Source organism: Nelumbo lutea, chromosome 5 (genome assembly GCF_056320005.1).
Source record: "Nelumbo lutea isolate HS-2025 chromosome 5, American lotus-T2T, whole genome shotgun sequence".
NCBI classification, from domain to species: domain Eukaryota; kingdom Viridiplantae; phylum Streptophyta; class Magnoliopsida; order Proteales; family Nelumbonaceae; genus Nelumbo; species Nelumbo lutea.
In genome coordinates, this window is record NC_142688.1 from 62641515 (window position 1) to 62654202 (window position 12688).

At 40.4% G+C, this 12688-nt stretch overlaps 1 protein-coding gene across 2 annotated transcripts in view; it reads left to right on the forward strand.

The window, feature by feature from the left end:
- The first annotated feature begins 853 nt into the window (after positions 1 to 853).
- PUR2 (Glycinamide ribonucleotide (GAR) synthetase) overlaps positions 854 to 12688 on the forward strand; it is a 49499-nt gene continuing 37664 nt past the window's right edge. The window contains exons 1-3 of one of the 2 annotated variants that reach the window (XM_088946388.1): positions 854 to 1417; positions 3038 to 3310; positions 3519 to 3800. In XM_088946388.1, coding sequence (XP_088802514.1) covers positions 3307 to 3310; positions 3519 to 3800 — 286 coding nt within the window. In that variant the 5' untranslated portion in view covers positions 854 to 1417; positions 3038 to 3306. The remainder of the gene's footprint in view (positions 1418 to 3037; positions 3311 to 3518; positions 3801 to 12688) is intronic. The other variant, XM_088946386.1, reaches the window with a different exon arrangement.

Here is a 12688-nt window from a genome sequence, read left to right on the forward strand (position 1 = left end):
GAAGATGGCGAAATAAACATGAAAATATAAAAGTAAAAAAATTAAAATTGTAGGTCGGGTTTGTTTCCTTGTGTTGATTTTGTTCTTGGCTTGTTTTGCTTCTCTCTATTACTTATGTCTTTAGTTTAATTACATGGTTGCATATTTATGATTGTGCTTATTTGAGACACCATGTGGACCCCACCTTTGGACCCGAGAGAGGGGGTGCCTAACCCCTTCCCTCTTCCATTTGAGTCTTATCTGGACCGATTTAGTCAGTGCCTCGGGCTACTAGAGTCACTGTTGAATCAAAACCATTTTGATGCCATTCTCGGAGGTCCCCATCACCTCAATTTCCTAATTTGATGGGTGGCGACTCCAAATCTATTTCCTAATCTGATGGATCCCATCACGTAGTATGCTATCATAATCAAGCGTAGGAATTATGTGTAACTTTCTAGTTTTATTCATTAATCTCCAAGGTTCAAGGCATAACTGAAAAAATGGTACGAGTTTAATGTTTCAATCAAACACACAATACATGTGCTTTGGGTCTAAATCTAACAATTAAGACTTCTTTGAAAAATACATCAGTGTCAGTTAGTTAAAACACTTGGCTCTATATACTAGTATTCTGTTATTTAAACATTACATAATGTCAAAAAGTACCCTTCTTATGTATTTTTAAGATCATTATATGGAATAAAATCATCACTAGGGAATGCCAGAAAATTTGAATATATAAGAGATATTCAGTTGTCTAATAATGATCTAAAAAATATACAAAAAGGTATTTTTGGTATATGTAATATTTACCTACTGTGAATCTAAGTGTCTTTTTTTTTTAAGTTTAGAGTATTGAAGTGTTACAATTGAAAATTTAGGTACCTATCTGTAACTATCACATATAGGGTATCTATCTGTCATTTACCAATTTCTTTTCTTCTTCCTCTTCTTTCTTCTCATTCTCTCGTCTTCGCGAACCCCGACCTTCGCTCTCTCCACCCATCTTCCTCTCTCTCTCTCTCTCCTTTTTCTTCATCCCGTTCTTCTCTACTCCCACTCTATCCTTCGTCTCACACTCAACTACTGTGACCCCACCGCCAACACCATTTCTACCACCGTTCGAGTCACCACTTCCAGCTTTTCTTCCTTCTTTTTAATTTTTCTTCACTATCGGCCAACCCATCTCACCGTCGACGACAACAATATCGTCGCTGAATACCTACACGACCTGCAAACAGCTACCTCCTTCAGCTTGCATCTCACGTTCAACCTTGATCGAACCCAGTTCTCCTGATCGAATTGCAGCAGCAATCTCAGGCTTGTATCCCACCTCTGCAGCAAGAACCCCACCTCTTGAAGGCGATATATCATCATCCCACATCTCTACTTCGTCCTTGATTCAATCTAGTTGAACAACCGCCGATGGTTTCAGGTTTGATTTATATTTTTAGTTTTATTCGCCTTTTAGAGTTTTAATTTGTTTTATGGTAAAATATTGATGGAATTACTTATTATTTAGCCATTTGTTTGCATTTGTGTTAGGTAGATTGGACTATTTCATTATCTTGAATGTAAGTTAGAATAGACTAATGCTGGTTGTTATTAGACTGTTCGTTCAAATTGAAAAACAACGGAATTATGGGCTTGATTAATAATGGGCGTTCCATTTGACATGGGGAATAAGACATCAGAAGCGGATTAGTAGGAATAATTCTCATTAGGATGACCTTACTCTATTTACTTTTACTCAGCATTTCGGTAAAACAATTAGAAGGGCTAGTGCAGCTTATCTTCATTTTGATCCTTGGAATAGGTTAGAATATTGGTTTTTTCCTATTTTGCACGTTATTGCTAGGATAAATTAGTGTAGCTGGTGCTTTGGGTGTTCTGGCAATGATCACAATGAATTCTTCACTGTTTTTGTACATATGGCATAAATTAGGAAAAATTCATAGTTTCAATTTCTTTTATTATCAAATAAAGTCAATGTAAGAGCATCTTTAAGGTTTTGAATAACTCTCATTTTTTTCAGTGAATTTGCATATTAGGTAGTTGAAAAAATTGCCCCCTCATGCCAATGGTCTTCCCACCTACACTCACACCTTGGGTTTAAAATGTCCATAATTTCCCTATTATTTCCATGACATATTTCCATTTCCATGGGTAGCTATACGAAAATTTACCAAAATTGACATTTCCCCAACACTACCAGCAAGGTTCAAAGTATCGACACGTATCGGCCGATACGTATTGTTCTGGGACCCTACCGATACGCCCCTATAGTGGGTGTATCGGGGGTTTGACCGGTTCAGGGGATGGAGGAGACCTAAACCGCCCCCCCTGAACCGGTTTCAGAAAAAAAAAACTAAAAAAAAATAGTATCGATTCGGGCGTATCGATATTTTGAACCTTGACTACCAGCACTATGTAGAGTACAACAAATAGTTTCCACAACATATTTCCATTTCCACTTCCATAGGTAGTGACATGAAATTTTATGTGGAGTCCAAGAGATAGTAGTATAACATAACTTGGTACAATATTGTAAATATGTTAAGTAAAAATTTTATTGTCCGCTTAACTTACATGATTACCACTTTTAGCTAGCTCAATATTCATCTCAAACATGAAGTTAAGTATTAGTTTTTTGTTTGTGTAATAAATTATTTGGTTGATCTATTACAATTATTTACATTTCCTATGAGTTAAAATTTTGCTTTAACTCATTTTATCATGAAGCTCTGAATCTTAAATTTACAGGGCAACTTCAGAATGTAGCCTTTTGTTTATAACCTTAGTTTCTTAGCTCTGTTTAATGATTTGCAACATGATAATAATTTAAAAAGGTGTGCCTATGCTTCTTTTATCATTTCATAAAATACATTTCTATATTTTGCATATTTTAAAATGTTTCCACCATGTCTATAATTTTTACAATATTTCCATATGATATTTCTGACATTTCCGACATGTTTCTTATATTTGGATGACCGACATTTCCACTGACATCAACATTTTAAACCTTGCTTACACCATCGATATGCTATTGTAGGGACTATTTCGGGGTTTGACCTGTTTCAGGGGTTAGACAGACCTTATACTGACCCCCCTAAACAGGTTTGAAGAAAAAAATTATAGAGCGCCTATCGATACAGACCAATACGTTGGATGGGGTGTAACAGTCTTTATTGATATTTAGATCCTTGATCTGACTTAAACCTTAGTCTGGCACTTCTCAAGTAAATCAATCAAAAAGAGAAAAGGATTCTACTCTATGCGAGATGGAAAAACAATTTACAATACTTGAAATTCTCTTAAACTATGTGTAAGCAGTCTTTTTTGCTTCTTAAAGTTCTGGTTTCTGTTTTTCCTTGATCAGTTATAGTTCTGGTTTCTATCATAGGTATGCTTTTTTTGTCTTTATTGTTTATGGATTATATACACTTTTATTTTTTTTCAAGGCTTCTGCCTCAAATCGCCTTGAGGCATATGCATATTTTCCATATTTAACCTTTTAAAAATGTTGGATTCAGGTATGGCTTCCATTGCTTACAATGCTGGAGCTTCTCTGGATTTTCTTAACAAAAGAACAGCTATAAAGCCATTTCTTGTGAACCTTTCTTGCGTTGCTGGGAATTATTCATCAGTGTCTTTTGCCAGTGCTCAGAGGTGGAATTCCATACAATGGCCTAGCAGAGGTGTGGGTGTCCGTAGTTTATCTAAATCACATTCATTGCCTAGAGTCTTTAAGTGCTTTTCAGTAAGTTTGGAGCAGTCTGGTGCTATCAATAAGGGAGATAAAGATGGGATTTTTGGTAAGAATGAAACAATTTGTGGATTGTTCAAGTTCACTTTTATGCATTTGTTGCATGAGTGTTAATTTTATATTGTCATGACTTTTACTGCAGATTGGGAATTTGATTAAGTCTCAGCAGTGTGAATGCTGTGAACGAAAATCGTATGATTGCAACCATGTTTAAACTTCAAAGGTCTAGGCTAAAAATATGTCCCCCCCAAATAAAACAGAAATATGGGCTGTCATTTGATGGTTGGCAAAAGGATGATGTAATAAAACCTAAATGCATATAGTTTTTTATGAACATTTTGGAAGTATGAAGTTACTTGCAGAAGCAAGTGTTTTTATGCTCTCTCTCTCTCTCTCTCTCTTTTTCTTCCTTTATTTGCATAATAAAGTCTTTTCATTAGTTTTATCTTTTCGTGCATATGAACACCATTAGGAGCCCCCAAAAAAGTCAACAATCAAAACTTTTTGAAAGGAGATTTTGTCAACAGGAGAGATAGGATGGCTAGGGGAGGATGAAGGAGGAAGGAGATTTTATCATGGCAACAAGCTGGAGAAGGACCTTGAAGGTTGAGGCTAAGCAGTTTCTTTTTGAAAGCTTTAGGGTGAAAGGGAAGAAAGCTCTGAAAATCAGAGAACTAAACAAGGCTATGGTATTACTGGTTGGGAAAGAAGCCGTAGTTTGGTTTCGGACATTCTTGGAGAAAGCAGTTCAGGTGAGTGGAAAGTTAGAGTGCAAAGAATCAAATGAGGTTAATGGTAGGAGATTTGTAGCAGAGAGGAGGAAGAACTCTAGAGGAAGGTTTGCGGCTTTGTTGGAGTTTTTTGGGGAAGGAAAAAAACAAATGGTTTGTTTCCCTGAAGGAAAGTTGGGGATTGGATGGAAAGAAGTGTCAACTGTTTTGAAGGATTTCTTTGTTCGAGAGGGATTTGGAGAAGGTAGCAGCTCTGAGAAGGAAGAATAGTTACAGGTAGTGAATGGAGTTGGTGGAGCTAGGAAACAAGAGTTCTAGAAAGAGGTTGCAAGTGTACAAATTGTGGGTAAAGCAGCAAAAGATTGCAGAATAGTATGCAATGAGTCCAAGAATGAGTGGGAGAAAAAGTTTATAGTAACTTTCAGTACCTCGGGAAAACTGGAGGACAGTTGCAGAAGAGTTATTAAAGAAGTTAAACTTGAATTGTACTATCATCTTAACCCCCTTTGAATCTTGTAAGGCCCTGCTTGAGGTAGTTGGAGAGGAGTTACAACTATATGCTTTGTGTTGTAAATTGCACTCAGCTTCTATATCTATCACAAAATGGACCCCTCATTCAAACTCTAAGGATCTGCATGCAAGGGACAAAGTAATAGTTTGGATGTTGGGTCTGCCGTTTCATCTTTGGACCTCAGAGGTGTTTGATTCTATAGCTACTCTGTGTAAGACAAGACTGGAAGGTTCCTTTGTGGAAGACCTCCATTCAGCTGCAATTTGCTTGACTAATGTGCATCTGGAAGATATCCCTTGTTCAGTAAAGTTGATGGTTGATGGAGTGTTCTATGTAGCCTGGCTGGTTACAACCATTGAAGTTGCCTTGTGGAGTGAGGGGAGAAGGAAGGAGGATGAGAAGGTTGAAGAAGAAAGGCTATGTGGATTGGTGTATTCAAATCTGGCTGACACTTACACTAAAATGGTATTCTTGGGAAATGATAACTCAAACGGAAGTTAATAGCAACCAAGGGGAAAGAGCCATTAGGAGAAGAGGAAAAGGTGGTGAGCTATAGGTCTTATGCTCAGGTTCTGACAGAAAGAGGGAGTAGGGAGAAGGCTATTCGATAGGTTTCACCAAATAAGAGTGGTTCTAGTCAAGGTGGAGAGAAAGGACTGAAACATTCTTTAAAAAAGCAATGGGATAAGGTGGTAAGAGTAGAGGGACACGTGGGCAGAAGTAGAGAGGGAACTTCTCTTAGCCACAGGGTGAGTTGTTCTAATGGGCCTAAAGAGGGCAGGTGGGGTGGGCCCACGTGGACACAAGGGATTACTGCAGACTAGAAGAGGGCAGTTGGGGTGGGCCAAGTCATTTCAAAGGCTGATTGTCAATAGGCTCTTAAAGGAGTGTTTGGGTCTGGCCCAGGCAGCTCACTTAAAATTAAGTCATGTGACCACTTAAGTGGTCATGTGGGCCAACTAAAGCGACAGATGATGGGCTCTAACTTTTGTCCATCATCTTCTCCAATTCGAAGGGACACAACGAGTTGTCCTGGGAGTTTTAGCTCATTGCAGTGGAGATCAGTGTCAGTGTTGGAGCTAGGCCCGAGCTGGTTTAACAGGGGATGTAGCAAAGGAGGACGATTTTCTAGAACTTAGTGAGGAAGATTTTGAGTTTGACGAATCTGAAACTTCAAGTATTGGGAGTGTTCGGCTGGAGAAATCCCTTGGGTTTTGAGGGGATGAAAGTTTCGACACAGAGCTGCTTTTCTTGGAGGAAGACAAATGCAAAAAAGATGACGATGAGACTGTTATCATCACCTTTGAAGCTGCCTTGGAGGTGGGTAGGGAAGAAGAGATGCCAACCAGCCTGGGTATTGGACACTGCCTGGGGGATCCAAAAGCTATCTTGAGCTCTCAACAGATGTGGGGTGTTGCGGTTTTGGTTTCTAACTATTCTTTTGAGCAAAGTAGGGGTGTAACCAGTAAGGGGGCACCGATTTCTCAAGTTCAGCTGCCCATTCAACTTCAGTCTAACACCGAACCTCCGGAAACCGGTTTTTGTAGGTCTAGTCCCAAGACAAAAACTTACTTTGGAAGTCCTTCAACAAAACCCTCCTCTCCAGGTATGTTAGTCTTTGATTTTAAGAATGCTAATGAGCCTTTTGTGAGTGCAACAAATTTCATCTAGACCCTTCCATTGTCTGCTACAACCCAGTAGGTTCCGATTAGAGATAAGGAAGAAAGGTTTAATGGAGGGAGTATGGAGGCTGAACGGAAGGCACAAGGTGATAAAATCAGGGATTTAGTCTATGATTCCTTTGAGGAACTGACTAGGAGGGAGTCAGGAGTTGGATACATTAAGGAAGACTTGAATCTATAGGAGGCTAGCCAGAGAAAAGGGAAGGAAAGGAATGAGGGTGAGGGAATGGAGAAGCAACCGATGAATCAAGTGGTTGAAGAGATGGGCCTGAAACTGAAAGAAGTAGTGAGTGTTATTGTTAGACTGTGTATGCCTTTAGCTCCAATCAGAATGATGTACATTATGACATTTATTGTAAATGAATAAAGTACATATTTGATTCATGTTATTGTGGTGTGTTTCTATGTAATACCCTTAAACTGGACACTTAATGAGACTCGTGTTAGTTTAGAATGTTCACAGCCGTTGGATAAGTCTAGGGAGATTTATTCTACTAAGGCTGACACTGATGTGCCGCCAAGTGTTAGGGTGGCCTGTCTTAGCTGCCGGGGTGAGACCCAAGGTACATGCAGTGTAGGTTTACTTGAAACCTTGAACCGGACCAGACTTCCTGTATTGCCTTGGACCTTGGTGATTAGTGGGCAAAACTGGAAAGTTACACCTGACCCCTAGACTCGATTATGATACTACACTAGGTGTCGGATTGGGCTGTCTTTGATATGCCAATCAGTGAGATCCTTAGCGGGGGTCAAAACCTGGGTATGTTGGGACAATCCGAGAATTCATCTGAGTGGGTGATCATAGTGACAAGATCAGCCCCTTTGTCGGACAAAGGTAATGATCGGGGATGCACTCTCTTTGATGGAAACCAAGACTGCCGGCAGCCGATTTCAATCGTTGAAATTTGTTTTGCAAAATATATTTTATATACATATATATATATATATATATATATATATATATATATATATTATGGTTTCAAAATGTTTGCCAAAGGTTTTAATTCCTAGGATCCATGTGAGCAGAGAGTGCAACACTGTTCCTTGCAGCCTAGGGAGAGGTCTTCTCTTGTCGGGCAATGCATGATCATTGTGGGCTGAGAGGTTGAGTGTAAGACCATTGAGGGTAATGCCTGATGGGCTAATCTTGCATCTGCCCACAGTTCCGGGGTTTTTATAAGGTGGCTTGGCCCAGAGACCACTTGGTGTAAGTGTTGGGCCCATTAAGAGCCCATGTGATGCGCTCAGGGGGTGCACTGTCCATAACAGTGTATTCAACCAGGCCTTGTAACAGAGGCTGGGCTGAACCCATGTGGCTGATGTGTAGATCAATGTTTGGGTCCCACACCATACAAAGAAGCCCAACTGGGCAGTAGTTTGGAAGCATACTGAGCACTAAGACTTCATGGGCCTAAAGCCCATTTCGAACTAGGCTGATTTGATAAGTTAAATAAAGGGGCGGATCTGAGATTAGATTAGCAGATAGGATAGGGTCTTAACCCTATCCACTCAGAGAGTCCATATCTGAATACAGATTCAGATCTGGAAACCTCCTAATTAGATTAGGAGAGGGCTGATCTAATCTGCAAATAAGATAAGGGTCTATCCTTGTCACTTAAAGGGAATTCAGATCCAAATATGATTTGGATCAGCAACTCCTAATGGGATTAGGAGCTGATCCCTTTAAGGTTATAAAACGTGGAGGGGGCGACAACCTCTAAGATGATCACATCCTCACTTTCAGAGCAAGAGTTACAGAAGAGAGAACATAGCATCACTGCGCTATTTTCTCTCTGCCGCCTCCTTCCTGCCGCCGCCGCCACACTGCCAGTTCGATCTCCTCTTTCAAGCAAGAACGATCAAGATTGGATCTTGATATCAGCCTTTGGAGAAAGGCTGATCTGAAGTTGTGCTCACATCCTCCAGCGAATTCTTGCGAAGGGTTCGGTTCGTTGGACGAACACTGCTGATTCAGCCCCAACATTCACTGTGTCATCTTCAGTGGGAGCGGTCTTTGGAGTCTTTCTTTGGGCGTGAATACCTTCGTTGGGAGATATTGTTTCTTCGTATCAGGTATATCTCTCTCCTGCTTCTGGTTTCAGATATGGTTCGATTTAGGGTGCAAGATTGATCATTGAAAATGCAGATTTTCTAAAACAGGGAATGTGATTCCCAGATGAGGGGAGAGGAAATTTTTGAAATTTCGCCCAACCTTCCTGTAGGGTTCGGCCATCCATATGATGGATCTCTCATTCCTTCAGTTATAGCATATTCCAAAAAGAAGGGGAAGAAGGAAAATATCGTCCAAGAAAGAGGAAACTTAGAGTTCAGTACAAGGGGGGAAAGAAGGAAAGGAACCAAGTAAGGGATGATGGTGTCTAGGGTGGAAATTTAAGTAAGCCAATGAAGATACTGAGTTGGAATGTCAGAGGGTTGGGTAGTGCTAGGAAAAGGAGGGTAATAAAGGATTTGATTAGAAAGGAAAACCCGAATATAGTCTTGCTTCAAGAAACAAAAGTGGCAGTTTGGGATAGGAAATGGGTAAGAAGTGTGTAGTGTTCTTTAGGAGTAGGGTAGTCTTTTCTGCTGTCTTGCGGGGCTTCAGGATGTTTAGTGACTTTGTGGAGGAAAGAGGTAGTGGAGCCAATGGAAGAGCTAATAGGTCGGTTTACCTGGGTGATGGCGAACGTCTATGGCCCGAATAGATATGGAGAGAGAGGCAAAATGTGGGAAGAGCTCTATGTTATAAGGGGTTTGTGGGAGGGTCTGTGGTGTTTAGGTGGGGATTTTAATGTGATTAGGTTTACAAATGAGACCAATAACCCCAATCAAACGATCACAATTAGCATGAGGAGATTCGATGGGTTTATTAATGAGTGTGGTTTGTTAGAAATCCCCCTCCAACAAGCTGTCTTCACTTGGTCCAACCTACAATCTAACCCAAGATGCTCTAAGTTGGATAGTTTCATCTTTAGTTCAGATTGGGGAGTGCATTGGTTAGGTCTATCAGCTAGGGCCTTGCCAAGAGTCACTTCAGATCATTGGTTGATAAGCATTGGAACTAGGAATTTTCTGAGTGGGCCTAAACCTTTCAGATTTGAAAATATGTGGTTAACACATCCAGACTTTACCCAAAAGGTTAGAGTGGTTGAGTGAAGAAGTGGTGGGTACCCTTGGGAGGGGTGTCAAATTTCATAGGAAAATTCAAAGGCTAAAATGTAAAATTAAAGAGTAGAACAGGGAGCATTTCAGGAGAGTGGAGGAGAAGAAATTAAGTGTTTTTTCCCAGATCGAACTTTTGGATGAAAAAGGACACAACTCTCTCTCAGAAGAAGAAAGGACTTTAAGATGGAATTTGAAGAAGGAATTGAAAGAGATAGTGCTAAGGGAAGAGATGTGTTGGAGACAAAAATCAAGTTATCAATGGATTAAGGAAGGGGATGGTAATACTAAATTTTTCCATGCAATCGCTAATGGAAGAAGGAGAAAAAGCTTCGTGGAAAAGTTAGAGAGTAATGGCGAAGTAGTGGATGATCAAGAGAAGATTGCTAATGTTTTCACAAATCATTTCAAGGCAGTTTGCAAAAGGCAGGGGGATGTGAGGCTTAGAGTGGCCTAGATTGGACTCAGAGTTGGAAAATCAGTTGGAAAAGGAATTTGAATTGGAAGAAATAAAGGGAGTTGTGTTTTCAATGGATAGATCTAAAGCTCCCGGACCTGACGGTTTCACTATTTCTTTCTTTCAGGACTGTTGGGATATCATCAATTTAGATCTGTTGGTAGTATTTGAGGAGTTTGCGGAAACTCACTTCATAAGTCCAGGGATCAACTCCACCTTCTTGGCTTTGATCCCTAAAAAGGGAGAGGCTGTTCAATCGAAAGACTTTAGACCCATCAGTCTAGTGACTAGCATTTATAAAATTTTGGCTAAAGTGTTGTTGTTAAAATTAAAATCAGCCCTGCCAACTTTAATAAGCCGATCACAAGGGGTCTTTATTCAAGGTAGACAGATCATAGATCAAATCTTGATAGCAAATGGATGTGTGGAAGACTTCAAGAGAAGGGGGAAGAAAGGTTTTGTATGTAAATTGGACTTGGAGAAAGCGTATGACATGGTCGATTGGTCTTTTCTGTTGGAAGCCCTAGGGAACTTTGGGTTTGGAGAGAAATGGTGTGGCTGGATTGAGGCTTGTTTAAAAACTTGCCATTTTTTAGTTTTAGTTAACGGAGTGGTTAGAGACTTCTTTCCAGCCTCTAGAGGGTTGAGACAAGGGGATCTTTTTTCTCCTTTCCTTTTCACCTTGGTAGCCGATGTGTTTAGTAGGCTCATTTCGAGAGCTGATGGGTTGAATATGTTTAGAGGATGGAGGGTAGGAAGAGAGGGTATTGTGGTGTCACACTTGCAATTTGCAGATGACACAATCATTTTTTGTGAGTCTGGAGATCCCTCAAAGGCTATAAATTTGAAAGGAGTAATAAAGTTATTTGAATGCGTGTCGAAGATGAAGGTCAATTTTGAAAAGAGTTGTAAAGTGGGGGGAAATTTGGAGATGGAGGAATTGAGTGAGGTTGCAGTCTCCTTAGGTTGCCTTACATCTGGCTGGCCCTTGAAGTACTTGGGTATGCCTCTAGGAGATAATCCAAGAGGAGGAAGATTTTGGAATTCGATCGTAGAAAAATGCACAAAGAAGCTGGCAGTTTGGAAGAGAAACTACATTTCCCTTGGGGGTTAGATCACTTTAATTAGAGCTACTCTTGCGAACTTGCCAACTTACCTTCTGTCTATCTTTAGAATGCCACAAAAGGTGATTTTGAAGGTAGAGAAAGTCATGAGGGATTTTTTGTGGGAGTCAGGGGAAGGGAGGAAGGATCATGTGGTTAGGTGGGAAATAGTGTGTAGGAGGAAGGAGCAAGGGGGATTGGGATTAGGCAATCTAAGGAAGAAAAATACAGCATTACTAGGTAAGTGGCTATGGAGGTGGCCTCTAGAAAGGGTGAAACATTGGCATAAAGTGGTAAGGAGTGTGCATGGTGTTGCAGACAATGGATGGGATGCTGGTGTATCTCGGCGTGCTACGCTAAAATCCCCATGGAAGGCTATTCATAGTATTCTCTTTCTGTTTTCCTGAACCTGATCAAGTATGATTTTAGTACTGGAGATAGGGTTTTGTTTTGGGAGGATGTTTGGATTGGTGACTGTGCCCTCAAGGACCTTTTTCCCTCCTTCATCTTGTGTTTTAAAAACGAGCCAATTCAAAGGTTTGTATCCTCATCCTTTTCTTCTGGCATAAACTGGAATCTGGGTTTTAGAAGAGGTTTGAGAGATTTTGAGCTTGACCAGGCTGCTTTGCTCCTTAAAACTATTGATTCTGTTTGCTTGGATCCTCCTTCTATAGACTCCCATATTTGGAAGCCTTTACCCTCGGGTTCCTTTTCTTGTGCCTCCTTCTTTGCTTCCTCATACTCCTTTCCATTGCCTCAACCTTTTCATAGCAAGAAAGTTTGGTCCAAACTTGTCCCTCCTAAAGTTGAAGCCCTTTGTTGGGAAGTCTCCCTCAGGAAAATCAACGCTTCGGGTGTTTTGCAAAAAAGAAGACCTAGTCTTTGTATCTCTCCTAACTGGTGCACCCTATGGAAAGCTAACGAGGGAAGTTGCTACCATATACTAATCACTTGCCCTTTTGTTGTAGGCCTTTGGGAAAAGCTTTTTGATCTTTTTGGGTGCAGGTGGACAGAACCGGTACAGATTCGCAATCTTTTTGATCCTACAACTTTCAGGTGGACAAAGAGAAGAGGAAGAGTTTTGTGGAGGTGTGTTAGAGTTGCTTTAGTGTGGATTGTGTGGGAGGAACGAAATGCTAGAATCTTTAATGTCAAGGAGAGGGATCAAACATGTGTGTTAGAAAGTATCTTATGTAGGGCCATAAGTTGGGTAAAGTCATTGGATCTGTTTTCCACCTACACTTTCGATGACATGAGGAGAAATTGGGAACAACTAGCTAAAAGTTCCGCA